This window comes from Syzygium oleosum, unplaced genomic scaffold, assembly GCF_021117445.2.
Source record: "Syzygium oleosum isolate NSW1041296 unplaced genomic scaffold, Sole_v2.1 Sole_v2.40, whole genome shotgun sequence".
NCBI lineage: Eukaryota > Viridiplantae > Streptophyta > Magnoliopsida > Myrtales > Myrtaceae > Syzygium > Syzygium oleosum.
The window spans coordinates 2261338-2273579 of NW_026607524.1; the positions used below are offsets into that span (position 1 = coordinate 2261338).

The 12242-nt window shown below is 38.9% G+C and overlaps 1 protein-coding gene across 1 annotated transcript; it reads right to left on the bottom strand.

Moving 5' to 3' along the window:
* Positions 1 to 882: 882 nt before the first annotated feature.
* On the bottom strand, positions 883 to 11360 carry LOC115663842 (disease resistance protein L6-like). The gene is made up of 7 exons (XM_056305942.1): positions 11114 to 11360; positions 10101 to 10665; positions 7776 to 8883; positions 7403 to 7675; positions 5687 to 7315; positions 3721 to 3840; positions 883 to 1170 (listed from the first exon to the last, which is right to left on the bottom strand). The coding sequence occupies exons 2-7, from the start codon at positions 10592 to 10594 to the stop codon at positions 1069 to 1071; spliced, it is 3726 nt and encodes a 1241-aa protein (XP_056161917.1). The 5' UTR covers positions 10595 to 10665; positions 11114 to 11360; the 3' UTR covers positions 883 to 1068.
* Between the last annotated feature and the right edge of the window lie 882 nt (positions 11361 to 12242).

Sequence of the window (12242 nt, forward strand, 5' to 3'; positions counted from 1 at the left end):
GTGATGGGTTGGCATAATAATAATCTGGACACGTGTGATTGAGTACCCCGCATGAATTGCGTTGTGGAAGTGTCTAGGTTGAGCGCATGGTGTGCGTGCGGTTTGGCTCGTGTGCCTGTCGTGATGGGCCCTGCATGCTGTTCTGGCTTGAGAGCCTGTGAGGTCGTCTGGCATGTCGTCGTGACTAGAGTACCTAATATGGTACGTGTCGGATCGTGATTTTAATGCCTTGCATGAGTTGGCACACGCGAGATTGAGATTGGCATGTGAGAGATTGAACGGTACGATAGAAGCCCGAGGCAAATTGCTTTCCTAGTCGAGGCTCAGGGGAATTACTCATTGAGATTTTTATCTCATTCGTCGTTGTTAACCTCTTTTTCAGGTTCAAACCAGGGAGTTTGATGTTGGGTTTCTGTGGTAGCAGTTTGGCTAATGTGGTAAGCCGGGTGGGCCATACCCATCTTTTGTGTTGGACGCCCGCTGGAGTAGAGGCGCTAGGCTAACCCAACCCCTAATTCTTTTGAGCTGTAAAAATGGGTTCCTTTATGTTTGTAACTCGGATGCATTCGTATGAAGTGCTGCTGTTGTTCCTAGCTATATCCCTTTTGATGTGTCAAGGATGTGTTTTCAACATATTGCTTCCGCTTGCGCATCTCTGGATTTAAAATCAATGGGTCAGCGATGAGTTCTAAGACGTTGCGTGAAAATGACCAAAGTGAATATGGGTTGTCACGTGCTCGGGGTGCAAGGCGTGACATTGTGATTTAGTTTTTAAGTTTTGAATAATTGAAACAAATTGAGTTTAATCTCAAGCATGTAGACTATATAGAGTTGAACTCGTGCATGGCATTGAGAAACCGAATTTGTCGTACTCAACAATTCAATATCAAATCATCAATTTCAAGTTAAACTTTGCATCCACAAACTACTTCAAATCAATTTATAGCTCGATTGCACCTTTATGGTTTTTTTATTTTATTTAATGAAATACCTTATCTTAAACTCTTTAGTGCATCGGCCCACTAAATAATATGCTACCTCCTTCCCTGCATGCCGACAAGGATGACGCTAGTGGTCTTTAAAACAAAACAAGCCTCCAAATTTCGACCAAAAGAAAAACAAGCCTCCACAACATGTACAAGTCCCGACAGAGCTTGGCTCCTGTGGTTCCTGACAAATAAAATCACAATCAATCTTTCGAGTAAGTTTCAGAATAAAAATAGCATAATTAAACTATGCTGTCAAATCAAGCAATAATGCCTATCAACTTATGTTTACTGTGTTCAATCTATTTGTCATTGTATAATATATACAAGGAATAGATCGAAGATGTTCTAAATTCCTCGAAAGGATACTGACGAGAGTCAAATATATAGGTTAACTGCATTCCTCGAGATTAAAATATGAGAAATGATCTATATATGATAGGAAACAATATCATGTGAAAGATAAATAAAATAGTGATTAAGGAAAGAGATTGTGTGTACAGATTCGGTACAATCACATGAGTTCCATTTCTCGCACCACCAAATGCAAACAATTTTATACTAAGCCATTCACCAATCTTCGACTTGCACCTTACTTGGTCCGTAAGATTAGTAAGATATGATATGGGCGTGGCGCCTTATCTGCTCTAGATAAGTTCCTTGGAAAGAGAAACAATATCTGATTACCAGAAAATGACCAGGTTACTTATAAATCAAGTAGATAGAGGCTCTGCTCCTCCTTTTCCCCCTTTCTATCTAGTGCAGTTATGAAAGTAGGTTAATGAATTTCATCTATGTGAATCCGCGTATGCATAAATACACTCAATCTTGTTAGGTTTATCACAACTTTTATGAAAACTGGTTTTGTTCCCAATCTAGCTAAATTAAGAAATTTTCACGTACACAACCGACTAAATTATAGTAGAAGCTAAAACCAAGACTCAACCCAGGCATCAAAAGTTATAAATGAGTAGCAGAAACAGACTCCATCCAAGTTTTTGTTTCATTTCCAGAAGGGCTCCAAGAAACAAATTTAGCAACATGAAAGAAGAAAAAGGAATAGCAGCTTCCCTAAGTCGCGATTTAATGCTGATGATTGTAACACTGAAAACATGTTTTTTTTACCCATTGCACAAACGTAACTGTACCAGTAAAAGCTTCACCACCTCAGACCACATTGTAATTGAAAGTTGGCACTCCAAAAATAAATAGCCCTTTAGATTGTCAAGTAAATTATGTAGGCTTTTTCCAAGCTCTAAAGGAATCGTACAATAATTGGATACTCTGGAGATTCTCATTGTACAAATAGCACTTTAAGTAAAGATGACACCTTTATTTTGACTCCCCAGGCCAAAAGGTGTATTCAAAATAACTTGGAATTGAATTTTCAAAAAATTTCGGAGGGGCGGTATGCTAATAATCAAGCCATATCCCCAATTTTTTTAGCATGTTCCCAAAGTAGAGAACCGCGAAATTGAGCATTAAATATAGTTGCTCCCAACTTAATTAACCCAAACAAAATCATGCAAACAATCCGTGTCTTTTTGCTAAGACTAATAAGATCGCAAGAACTTCCTGTGCTTGTGCATATACTCAATGACATCAGTCCCAAACTTCAGATTTATTCATTCCACAACAGTAAACACCTCAAATGAGTTCACATATCTCCATCTAAATGAAAGAAAAATACAAGAAAGAGGATTAAGCTCGATGTAGTGGCTTGTAACACCATCGTTCATGCCGTTGGGCTTGGATGAAGAGGACTCAACGTTGTTGTCGGCCTCATTGAGCACTTGTGCGAGGACTCGACGTCATCACGCTCGAATGCAGAGGAAATTTGGGGACTCGACGAAGAGGAAGGGGGACACTTGAACAAAGAACAGGAGGATCGACAAATAAGCAGCGGACTCCACGAACAAGAAGTACACTATGGACGAGAAAGACCGGTGAAGAGGTGAGGAGAACTTGAGAAGAAAACTCAATTAGGGCTTGGGAATTTGGGGAAATCCTTAAAAGGAGATGTTTTTGCAGACAAACCCTTTTTTAAAGCTCTACGCCACTTAGGAGAGAGAAATGAAAAAAAGATGCGCCGCCAACATTTTCCATTAATCAAATTGGACAAAGTTAAAGAAGACACTCAATTATATCAAATTGACAAGTTTAATGACTCAATTGCAGTTTTTGTAAGTCTCATGTTCTATCTTCACTGTAAATATCGTAAATCATGCAAGTCATCGTCATAATAATTGGTATTAAGTAAGAAATGGACAAAAAAATGGAGTATATTACGTAGAAAAAAAGCTAAATAAAACCATTCGTTTCATGTAAAACGAGAAAACATTTTAGATAATAGGCTCCAAGCTATTCTATATATATTTCCAACAATATGAAGTTTTTCCAAACATTTGTGACAAAAACTGAACTTCTCTTACTGCAACTATGTAACTTTCTCATATACAAAAAGAAAAAAAGAAGAGAAAACACCACATGCGTCGATTGGCTTTTAAAGTAAGTGAGTCCAAGCAAGCAACAGAAACCTGATGATCTCTGATAAACCAAGTATTTAAACTTCAGTACAGTCCCCACTGATAAACCAAGTATATTCCACCATCTTGGCTGTCAGGAGGAATACTAATAAACCAAGCATTTAAACTTCAGTACAGTCCCCACTGAATGCAACCAAACCAAGTGTTCGAACTTCAGGCATACGGCTAGTCTACCGACGGGAAGTTACCTCAGATGGAGCCAGGAGTTCCTCCATATTTCCTGGTAGGTGCATTCCTTCTTGTGCACTGCCCTCTGCATGCCAAACCATCAATGGGTCTGTGAATGCAGCCGGCACACTCTCTTCCTCCTGCAAAAACCAGAGACATTAACAAAACCCATGGCATTGTATATCACCATTTTCGCGGCCTCACCAGAGGAAGGACGCCTAATTACCACCATGTTGGCCCTACTCAAATTCGATTTGACAAAGAACTGACTAGACCAATTTTAAGACTCATAAACGAACACATTTTATCCAGGTTTTAGTCTCATTGCCTGAAGGGCTCCAAGCAACAAATTTGGCAACGCAAAAGAAGAAAAAGGAATACCGTCTTCCCTAAGTCTCTATCTAATGCTGATGATTGTAACAACAAAAACATGCTTTTTTTACCCAAAGCACAAATGGTCCTGTACCAGTAGAAGTTTCAGCACCTCAGACCAGATTGTCCTTGAAAATTGGCTCTCCAAAAATAATTAACACTTTAGGTAGTCAATTAAATTATGTAGGCTAATTCAAGCTCTAAATTGAAAATGTCCCAAATACAATACTAAAGGAATTGCACAATAATTGGATATTCTGGAGATTCTAAGTGAAAAAATAGCACTTGAACTAAAGATGACACCTTTATTTTGACTCCCCAGGACAAAAGATGTATTCATAATAATTTGAAATTGAATTTTCAAAAAATTTCAAAGTGCGTTATGCAAGATAATGAAGCCAAATCCCCAATAATTTTTAGCATGTTTCTGAAGCAGAAAACCGCGAAATTGAGCATTAAATATAATTGCTCCCGCCTTAATTAACCCGAACAAAATCATGCAGACAATTCGTGTCTTTTCTTTCGTTTTGTTTTGGACGATCCCATCTTTTATTTTGCTAAGACTAGTAAGATCGCAAGAACTTTCTGTGTCTGCATTTACTCATTGACATCATTCCCAAACTTCAGACCTATGTAGTCCACAAGAGAAAACACCTCAAAATGAGTTACCATATCTCCATAGGGACGAAAGTAAAATACAAGAAAAGGGGATTTTAACACCTTTGTTCATGCCGTCGGGCTCGGAAGAAGACGACTTGACGTTCATCGTTGTTCTCATAGAGTAGTTGTGCAAGGACTCGACGAAGAAGAAGAAGGGGGACACTCGGACGAAGAACAAGACGATCGACAAATAAGCAGCAGACTCCACGAAGAAAGACTGATGAAGAGGTGAGGAGAACTTGAGTAGAAAACTCAACGAATAAGGAGAAGTGAAGAAAGAAAACTGGAGAAGAAAGCTAAATTAGGGCTTGGAAATTTGGGGCAAACCTTGAACGGACAGACATTTTTTGCAGACAGACCTTTTCTTCTAAGCTCTATACCATGTAGGAGAGTGAAATTAATAAAAAATACATCTTCAGCATTTTTTTTTAACCAAATTGGACGAAGTTAAGAAAGAGACTCGATTGCACCAAATTAATAACTTTTAGTACTCAATTACACTTTCTCGACTAGTATTAGGAGTTATGATGCACTTGTCGTAAATATTGCAAATCACGGAATTCATCTTCATAATGAATGGTCTTAATTAAAATATATAGACAAAAAAGTGAAGTACATTTCATAGAAAAAATGCCAAGTAAAACCATTCGGTTCGTATAAAACGAGAAAACATTTTAATAATAGGCTCTAAGCTATTCTTTATATATATCTCCGACAATATGAAGTTTTCCAAACATTTGCGATAAAAACTAGACTTCTCTTAACTATGAAACATTCTCATATACAAAAAATGGGAAAAGAGAGAGAGAGAAAACATCACATGTGTCAATTGGCTTATAAAGTAAGCGAGACCAAGTTTAATTCATGTTTGTATGATAGTTTTTTTATTTTCCACGATTATTATAAATCTGCCTAAAGTTGAATTCATGTTTGTGGATGGTTTTTTTGACTCACCTTGTAACGCTTGAAACGCTGGATGGAGCCAGTGAATCCTTGCTTAACCCCACGTAATTTCGGGCAACAGAAGATATATACATGGCAATCATTTGGCAATTGGGTGGTCGATACATCAATCAAACTTTCCAACGACAAGCACGCCATAAGTCGCAAATTGCTCAAGAACTTTAACTCATCGAGGCCCTCGACAATCCGTAGCTCAGGGGCGGAATCTATGTCGAAGGACTTGAGGTACTTTAAGTTTGACAAACCACAAACACTTTGCAAATGATGACCATAAAATCTCAAGTCTTCCAACGATTCTGACATACCAACAACTTGAATACTGAGTATCTTATCGCAATCCTGCAGCCAGAGACACCGCAACTTATTGAAGACTCTCGATGCAAGGATTAGTGAAGATTCATGAGAAGATTCCCAATGTGTGTCGACGAACACGAACCTTCTGAAGGACTCACAGGCAAAAATATTCAATTTTTCCAACGATTCCAACACCCCGGCAATGTGGATCTCGTCTAGTTTTGGGCACTCACCCATGGCGACCTCTTTTAGCTTCCTCATGCTGGATAGCATGAATCTCTCGAGGGGTCCACAATTTTCAACGTAAAGCATTGTTAAATTTGGAACATGAAGCCCATCGAGTTGAATCTCTTGCATTTGAGAGCAAAAGAGCCTTAAATCTGACAAATTCTTCAGGTTGAAGGAGTGTAACGCGATTGAATTGAAATTCTCAAGGGTTAGCTCTAATAGAGAAGAGGGAACTTGCGTGAAGGTTTGCAGGTCCAATCCAGACAAAAGGAGTCGGTTAAGCTTAGGAAGGGAAGCCAACTCAGTGGGAGTAGGGACATGGGGGAGACCCAATCTCAACTGTTCCAGTTTGGATAACCTCCCAATCCACCTTAAGTCACCGGTAAGAATTCTATCTCGTCTGCCCATGTTAGAGAACCTACCAATCCACCTGAAGTCACTGGTAGACATTCTGCCCATGTGAAAGTTGTCACTTAGGTCCAACTCAACCAAATTAGTCAAGTTTGAGAGGTCCGGAACAACCTGCAATGATGTAGATGGCACTGTCAGATGGGTCAGACTTATTGGGAGTGCCGGCAACTCTCGGATTTCATAACATTCTTCTAACACCAGTTTTTGCAGCCGCGGAAGCAAGCCAATTTCATAAGGAATTTGACCTTTCAAATTTCCTTTAACCCGAAGCACTTCCAGATTCTCAAGCTTTCCGATAGCACCCGATAACTCCAGCTTTCCGATAGCACCCAGTAACCCCACTGGACCTAAAATTGAAACCTTCAACTTCCGTAATGATTTCAACTTAAATATGGCATCTGGTAGTTCCTTCATTTCACAACACTTACCAAAAAAAAAACACTTTAAAGAGAAGCGCTCTAGATTCCGTAGGTCCATGATTTCTTCAGGCAAACCTTTAAGCTGAGGGCAATCATCAAACTTTAACTCTTTTAGACACTTTAACTTCCCAATAGAGCCGTCAATCTTCCCTAAACCATGGCAACCCCGAAAAGTCAGCCTCTCTAAAGTTGAGCATCCTGATGAATCTGGTATTCTGGTTATCTCTTGACAATTCTCAAAACTAAGAACTTTCAATTTTCTTGCCTCCTGTAAAAAGTGAATGCATTATCTAAAGGAAGAGCAATTCAAATGTTGCTTTCAAGGGCAAAGAATAGAAATAAGCATATGACGCACCTTTATTAAGTTAAATAATTTCTGATCATCTATAAAGTGAACTGAAGAAAATTCAAGAATGACTAGATTATTTAAGCGCATATTGGTCATCTCATATGGTGGAGAAGGATATCTCCAATAAATCCATCTTAATTCGGGAAAACAATCCGTTAGGTCACCAACAAAGGTTCCCAAATGTAATCTAAGGAACCTCAAATTTTCAAACTTTCTAATCTCTTCGCTTCTGATAGGGACATCAAGATTGAGTTCAATTGCTCGAACATTGTTCTTCGTCTGCAATTGAGAGCAAGAATGAGTGATTATCAGCATTCTATATCCTCGAGGATAATATGGAAAAAAGAGAATCTATTAGTGCTCTCGTGAAGCATTCTACCTTCTTTGAACTTATTGCGCTGAGGACTTCCTCTTGAATCCATAACCTACTACGCTCTTCCGGATTCGTCGGATTTTCTTGACGAACAATTTCCCTTCCAAGATCTCTAAGTTGATCGTGCATCCAAAACTTATTGTCTTTTACAATCTTTATCAAGGACATGTTATTGAGGACCGCAATTCCACTAATTGGGAAAAAGTCACAATCTCTCCACATATGAATTGCATTTGTCTTTTCCTCACCAATGAAAAAGCATGCAATATCCAGAAAAATTTGTCGTTGCTCAAAAGTCAATGCATCAAAGCTAATCCTCAACTTTTTATAAACATCCTCTAGAAGTGCTTTGCTTAACTTGTCCAATGTTTCTTCCCATAGTTCTTGAGTTTGTCTGAACAGAAATGAACCAATTACTTCAATAGTCAAAGGAAGTCTTCCGGTAGTAGATACAATTTTCTTTGAAATATCATAACGATCATCCGAAGGAGAGTCCTTCTTAAATGCATGTTTGCTGAAGAGCTGAAGCGCATAATCACTACTCATCACCTCCATTTCATAATCTAATATATCGTACTTTGGTCCAGTGATTTGCAAAACATCCTTGTTTCTAGTAGTAATCAGTACTCTAGACCCTGAACACAAAGCACCTTTTCCAACTAATTTCTTCACTTGTTCACTTTTATCAACATCATCCAGTACAATGAAGACCTTCTTATTGCGAAGTGTTTCTTCAATTCTCTTCATTCCATAGTCAATTTCATTGATGCTTGTTGTTCCTGCGACATTTCCTATTTCAGATAATAACTTCTTTTGCAATTCAACCAAGCCATCAGTTCTTGACGACTTTTCTCGAACATCTTCAAGAAAGCAACAACACTTTCCAAAGTGGGTACAAAGTTGATTGAACACGACCTTGGCAAGAGTCGTTTTACCGATACCCCCCATGCCATAAATTTGAATGAACCGCACACCTCCAGAGTCTACGTCTAACATATTTCTTACTGTTCCCACTCGATCATCGATTCCAATTAAATGTTCAGTCACAGGCTTTTGCTTCATCTTCAACTTATCCACAACCTCCTCAACGACCAACTTGATTAGTTGGCCTTGGCTGTCATGAAGGAAAACCATTTCAATAGGGGAAATTTGCGAACAAAAACAAAACAATCTACTAGGTAAATTTTATTCGTGATACAATTCCGTCAAACTTTGACAGAATCTCTTTTTTTTTTTTTGTGTTCGTTTCTTAGGAGTTTATGTTATTCAATTGCATCTGCTTAACTGTGCAATACTCTGATAACTAATGGGATATCAACAATCAAGACATGTCTTCTCAAATTTCGGATTGATTGTAAGGTTTTCTTAGTTATTGCTTTCGATAACTTAACATTTGTCATTTTATTTGTTGTGCAAACCTTACATGTACTTGATCTTGTAAAGTTCCAAAATAACACCAAGCATGCATAACACAAACATTTTGATGAGAAAGATGGAATCGACCCCTGAAGGTTTCAGGCTTAATTTTTCTAGCTAATTCTATGTAACCATAAAAAATATGAATCTACATCACTTTCAAACGTGCTTTTCATGCACATTGCAAGGTGCCACGTGTCGCATTGTGTCATGACACCCGAAAATTGACTTGACCCAACATGTAATTAGCAATCTTTGAATTATGTTAATCTTGTTTGTGCAAGATAAATGTACAACTATATGTGCATCAGGAATTAGCATTTTATCAGTTATATTCATGGGACAACATTAGAAATGGGACATTATATGTTCAGAGGAGAAATGTCTGATGTATTAATTGAAAGATCAAATTATTAGACAGGAACGTGCATGGTATTCAATTATTCCACTTATCACCCATTATATAAAATGCCTTTTTCCGAGCATTTTCAAATTTTTTGTCACACATACCATTTGGTATCACTAGTGGAAGTCCCACCTCAATTGTGGTGATATATCTATGTTGTTAAGTTTGAAGAAGTAGTTCTAGAAGCATTAGAAATTTACTAAGAGTTGCTTACGAAGTGACAGGTGAAACAGGAAACAAAATTTATATAGACTATCAAAGAAAGGGAAAAAAAAAAGCTTTCGTTTCTATTTTTATTTCTTCAATAAAAGCAGACATATGATAGCACCTCTAGTGAAATCAAGAACACTAACAATTTTAATAGCTCTAGCATGATTTATGTCTTTGAATTCTCTCCTCCTACCCGCATCTAATATGTTCCTTCTATCTTTGAATTATTTACTTAGTTTTTGCAAACAGGAAAAAAAATATTAGGGAAAAATAAGGATCTTAGAATGCAGCAAGCTCACTCATTGTATTTCTCGACTTCCCATCCCTTTATTGCAGCAACCTCCTTCAAAGCCTTTCTCCAGGACTCTATTTCTTCGGTGCTCAACGGCTTCTTGCGCTCCAAATTGAGAATGGCATTGCCATACAACGGGGTTTTCATCTTAACAACGTCAGGTTCTACGTCGAAAAAAATAGGTAGGATCTCTTTATTCCCGTTTGACTTGAAGGTGCTCTCCACAATCTGCGCGAGCTCGCGGAGACACCATTGGCTCGAAGCGTAGTTTCGAGAGAAGATGGGGATGTAGATCCTAGATTTGTCGATTGCTCTCTGGAGCGCTCCATCAATTCTTTCACCAACATGGAGCTTTTCACTGTCTCGAAAGACGCAGATGCCGGTATCGATCAAGCTGTGGTAGAGGCAGCCGGTAAATCCCTTACGAGTGTCGGGTCCTCTGAAGTTCAAGAACACTTGATACTCATATTCTGACGATGTTCCTGCCTCTAAGCTCTCCATTTTAAACTTTAGCTTTGGCAGCTCTCTCCCTGTCTCCCTCGTGGGTGAACAAGATAGGCCTTTACCCCTGGCTGATTGAAGGTCTCAACCACAAACATATCGCATAAATATATCATAAGTGAGATTACCAATGATTAGAGAAAAGCATCAAAAATACTATCACGGACTATTATATAAATCAGTTACAGAATAACAACCAAGAAGCAAGTATGTAAATGACCGCATTATATTCAAACTCCCCATGATCCATATCATTTGTAAGTCAAATTTTTGGAAAGGTTGAGATTAGCCCGCAATCTTTTCATAAATCCACTTGTCGCCTATTCTTGTTAAGATGCTGATAGGGGAGACTTTTGGTCCCAATTACACAGGAAGGAACGCAACAAAATACAAATGGGTATTTCAGTCCCGACGACCAGATCCGGCCACGATTGCGGACAACGCACTCATTCTGAGCAAGGATTTCATGAAACCGAACTCTTCAGGGCAAATCCAGAATAAGTCAGAAAAGAATCGTACCGTGTTCGGGGTCGCTGCCGGGAAAGGGCTTCGTGAAGATGAATATCGATGGCTCCTGGTCGTGGCTAGCCGATTCGTCGGAGGGGTCGGTTGCCGGAGTCGCTCGGGACGACCGGGGGGACGTTGATCGCTGGGTTTGCGAAGAAGGTCGTGGCCTCCTCTGCTCTGCACAGGGAAAAACCGTAGCCCTCACAGAAGCGTTCGTCGTGTCGAGTGAGGAAACGAAGCTTGAAGACTTTGAAGTCTTCCAAAGTGATCTGAGCGTGGTGGCTTCCAAGCTGATATGTACAATGCATTTAGGAATGGAAAAGCATGTTGGCCCAATTAAAAGGAATTTCAATCGTCCACCGCCCCCGTGAAGCCAGCTAAGTAACGGATTGGATTGTAAAAGCCCATTGGAGATGGTTCTTATCCCTATAAACATTTTCTGCTACATTTTCGCGTTATTGACTATTTCGTGATAACCTTGTTTTTTTTTCTTTATTGCAGACGTTGAGTGACGCAAATAAGGAGGCCAACAGAGCAAAACAAAAGATACAACACACCTTCGGGAACAAAAATTTTGCTAGAATAACAGCAGTAAAGGGACTCTCATGTTTCCCCTTAAATTTTTGTGTTTCCCTATAAGTGATATATCCAGTGTAATCAATAATTTCGCTTTAGAACAGATTCTGCTGAGCTGATACATCTTTGTATCTAAGAAAAGATTGCCAGAGGTACTTGCCACTTTTCCGACAATGCGCATGTTTTAACAGCAGTTGTCACAGGAAGAAAACATAGGATGTGTTATAGAATTGCCTCCCTAAGATTGTCTATGTTCTTAGCGCCTGCATTGATATCTTGTTATTCCCTTAGCTCTGTGACTTGGATTTGCTACACAATCCACAACTTGGTTCAGGTTTATCTAGCATGATACGTCACCAACATTAATAAAACAGCTGTGCAGCAACTAGAGCTGTAAAGTGAATTATAGATGACGAAATCTATACAATTTTCCAGTAATTTGCTAACGTGAGTGCAGTTTGGTTTAATGAGGGAGATTGAAAAACAGAGAAGTACTGCAGCCCTAAAATACCCAATCCTTAGCTGTGCCATTTCACATGCATGTACACGTCCCCACAATTGTTGT

Excerpts from the sequence above, each read along its gene's own strand:
- LOC115663842 (XM_056305942.1), bottom strand. The coding sequence starts at position 10,594 with ATGGAGAGCTTAGAGGCAGGAACATCGTCAGAATATGAGTATCAAGTG. Across the intron at positions 3,841-5,686 it reads AGCGTTTCAAGCGTTACAAG|GAGGAAGAGAGTGTGCCGGC; the intron begins GTGAGTCAAAAA and ends TGGTTTTTGCAG. Across the intron at positions 1,171-3,720 it reads AACTCCTGGCTCCATCTGAG|GAACCACAGGAGCCAAGCTC; the intron begins GTAACTTCCCGT and ends TTTATTTGTCAG.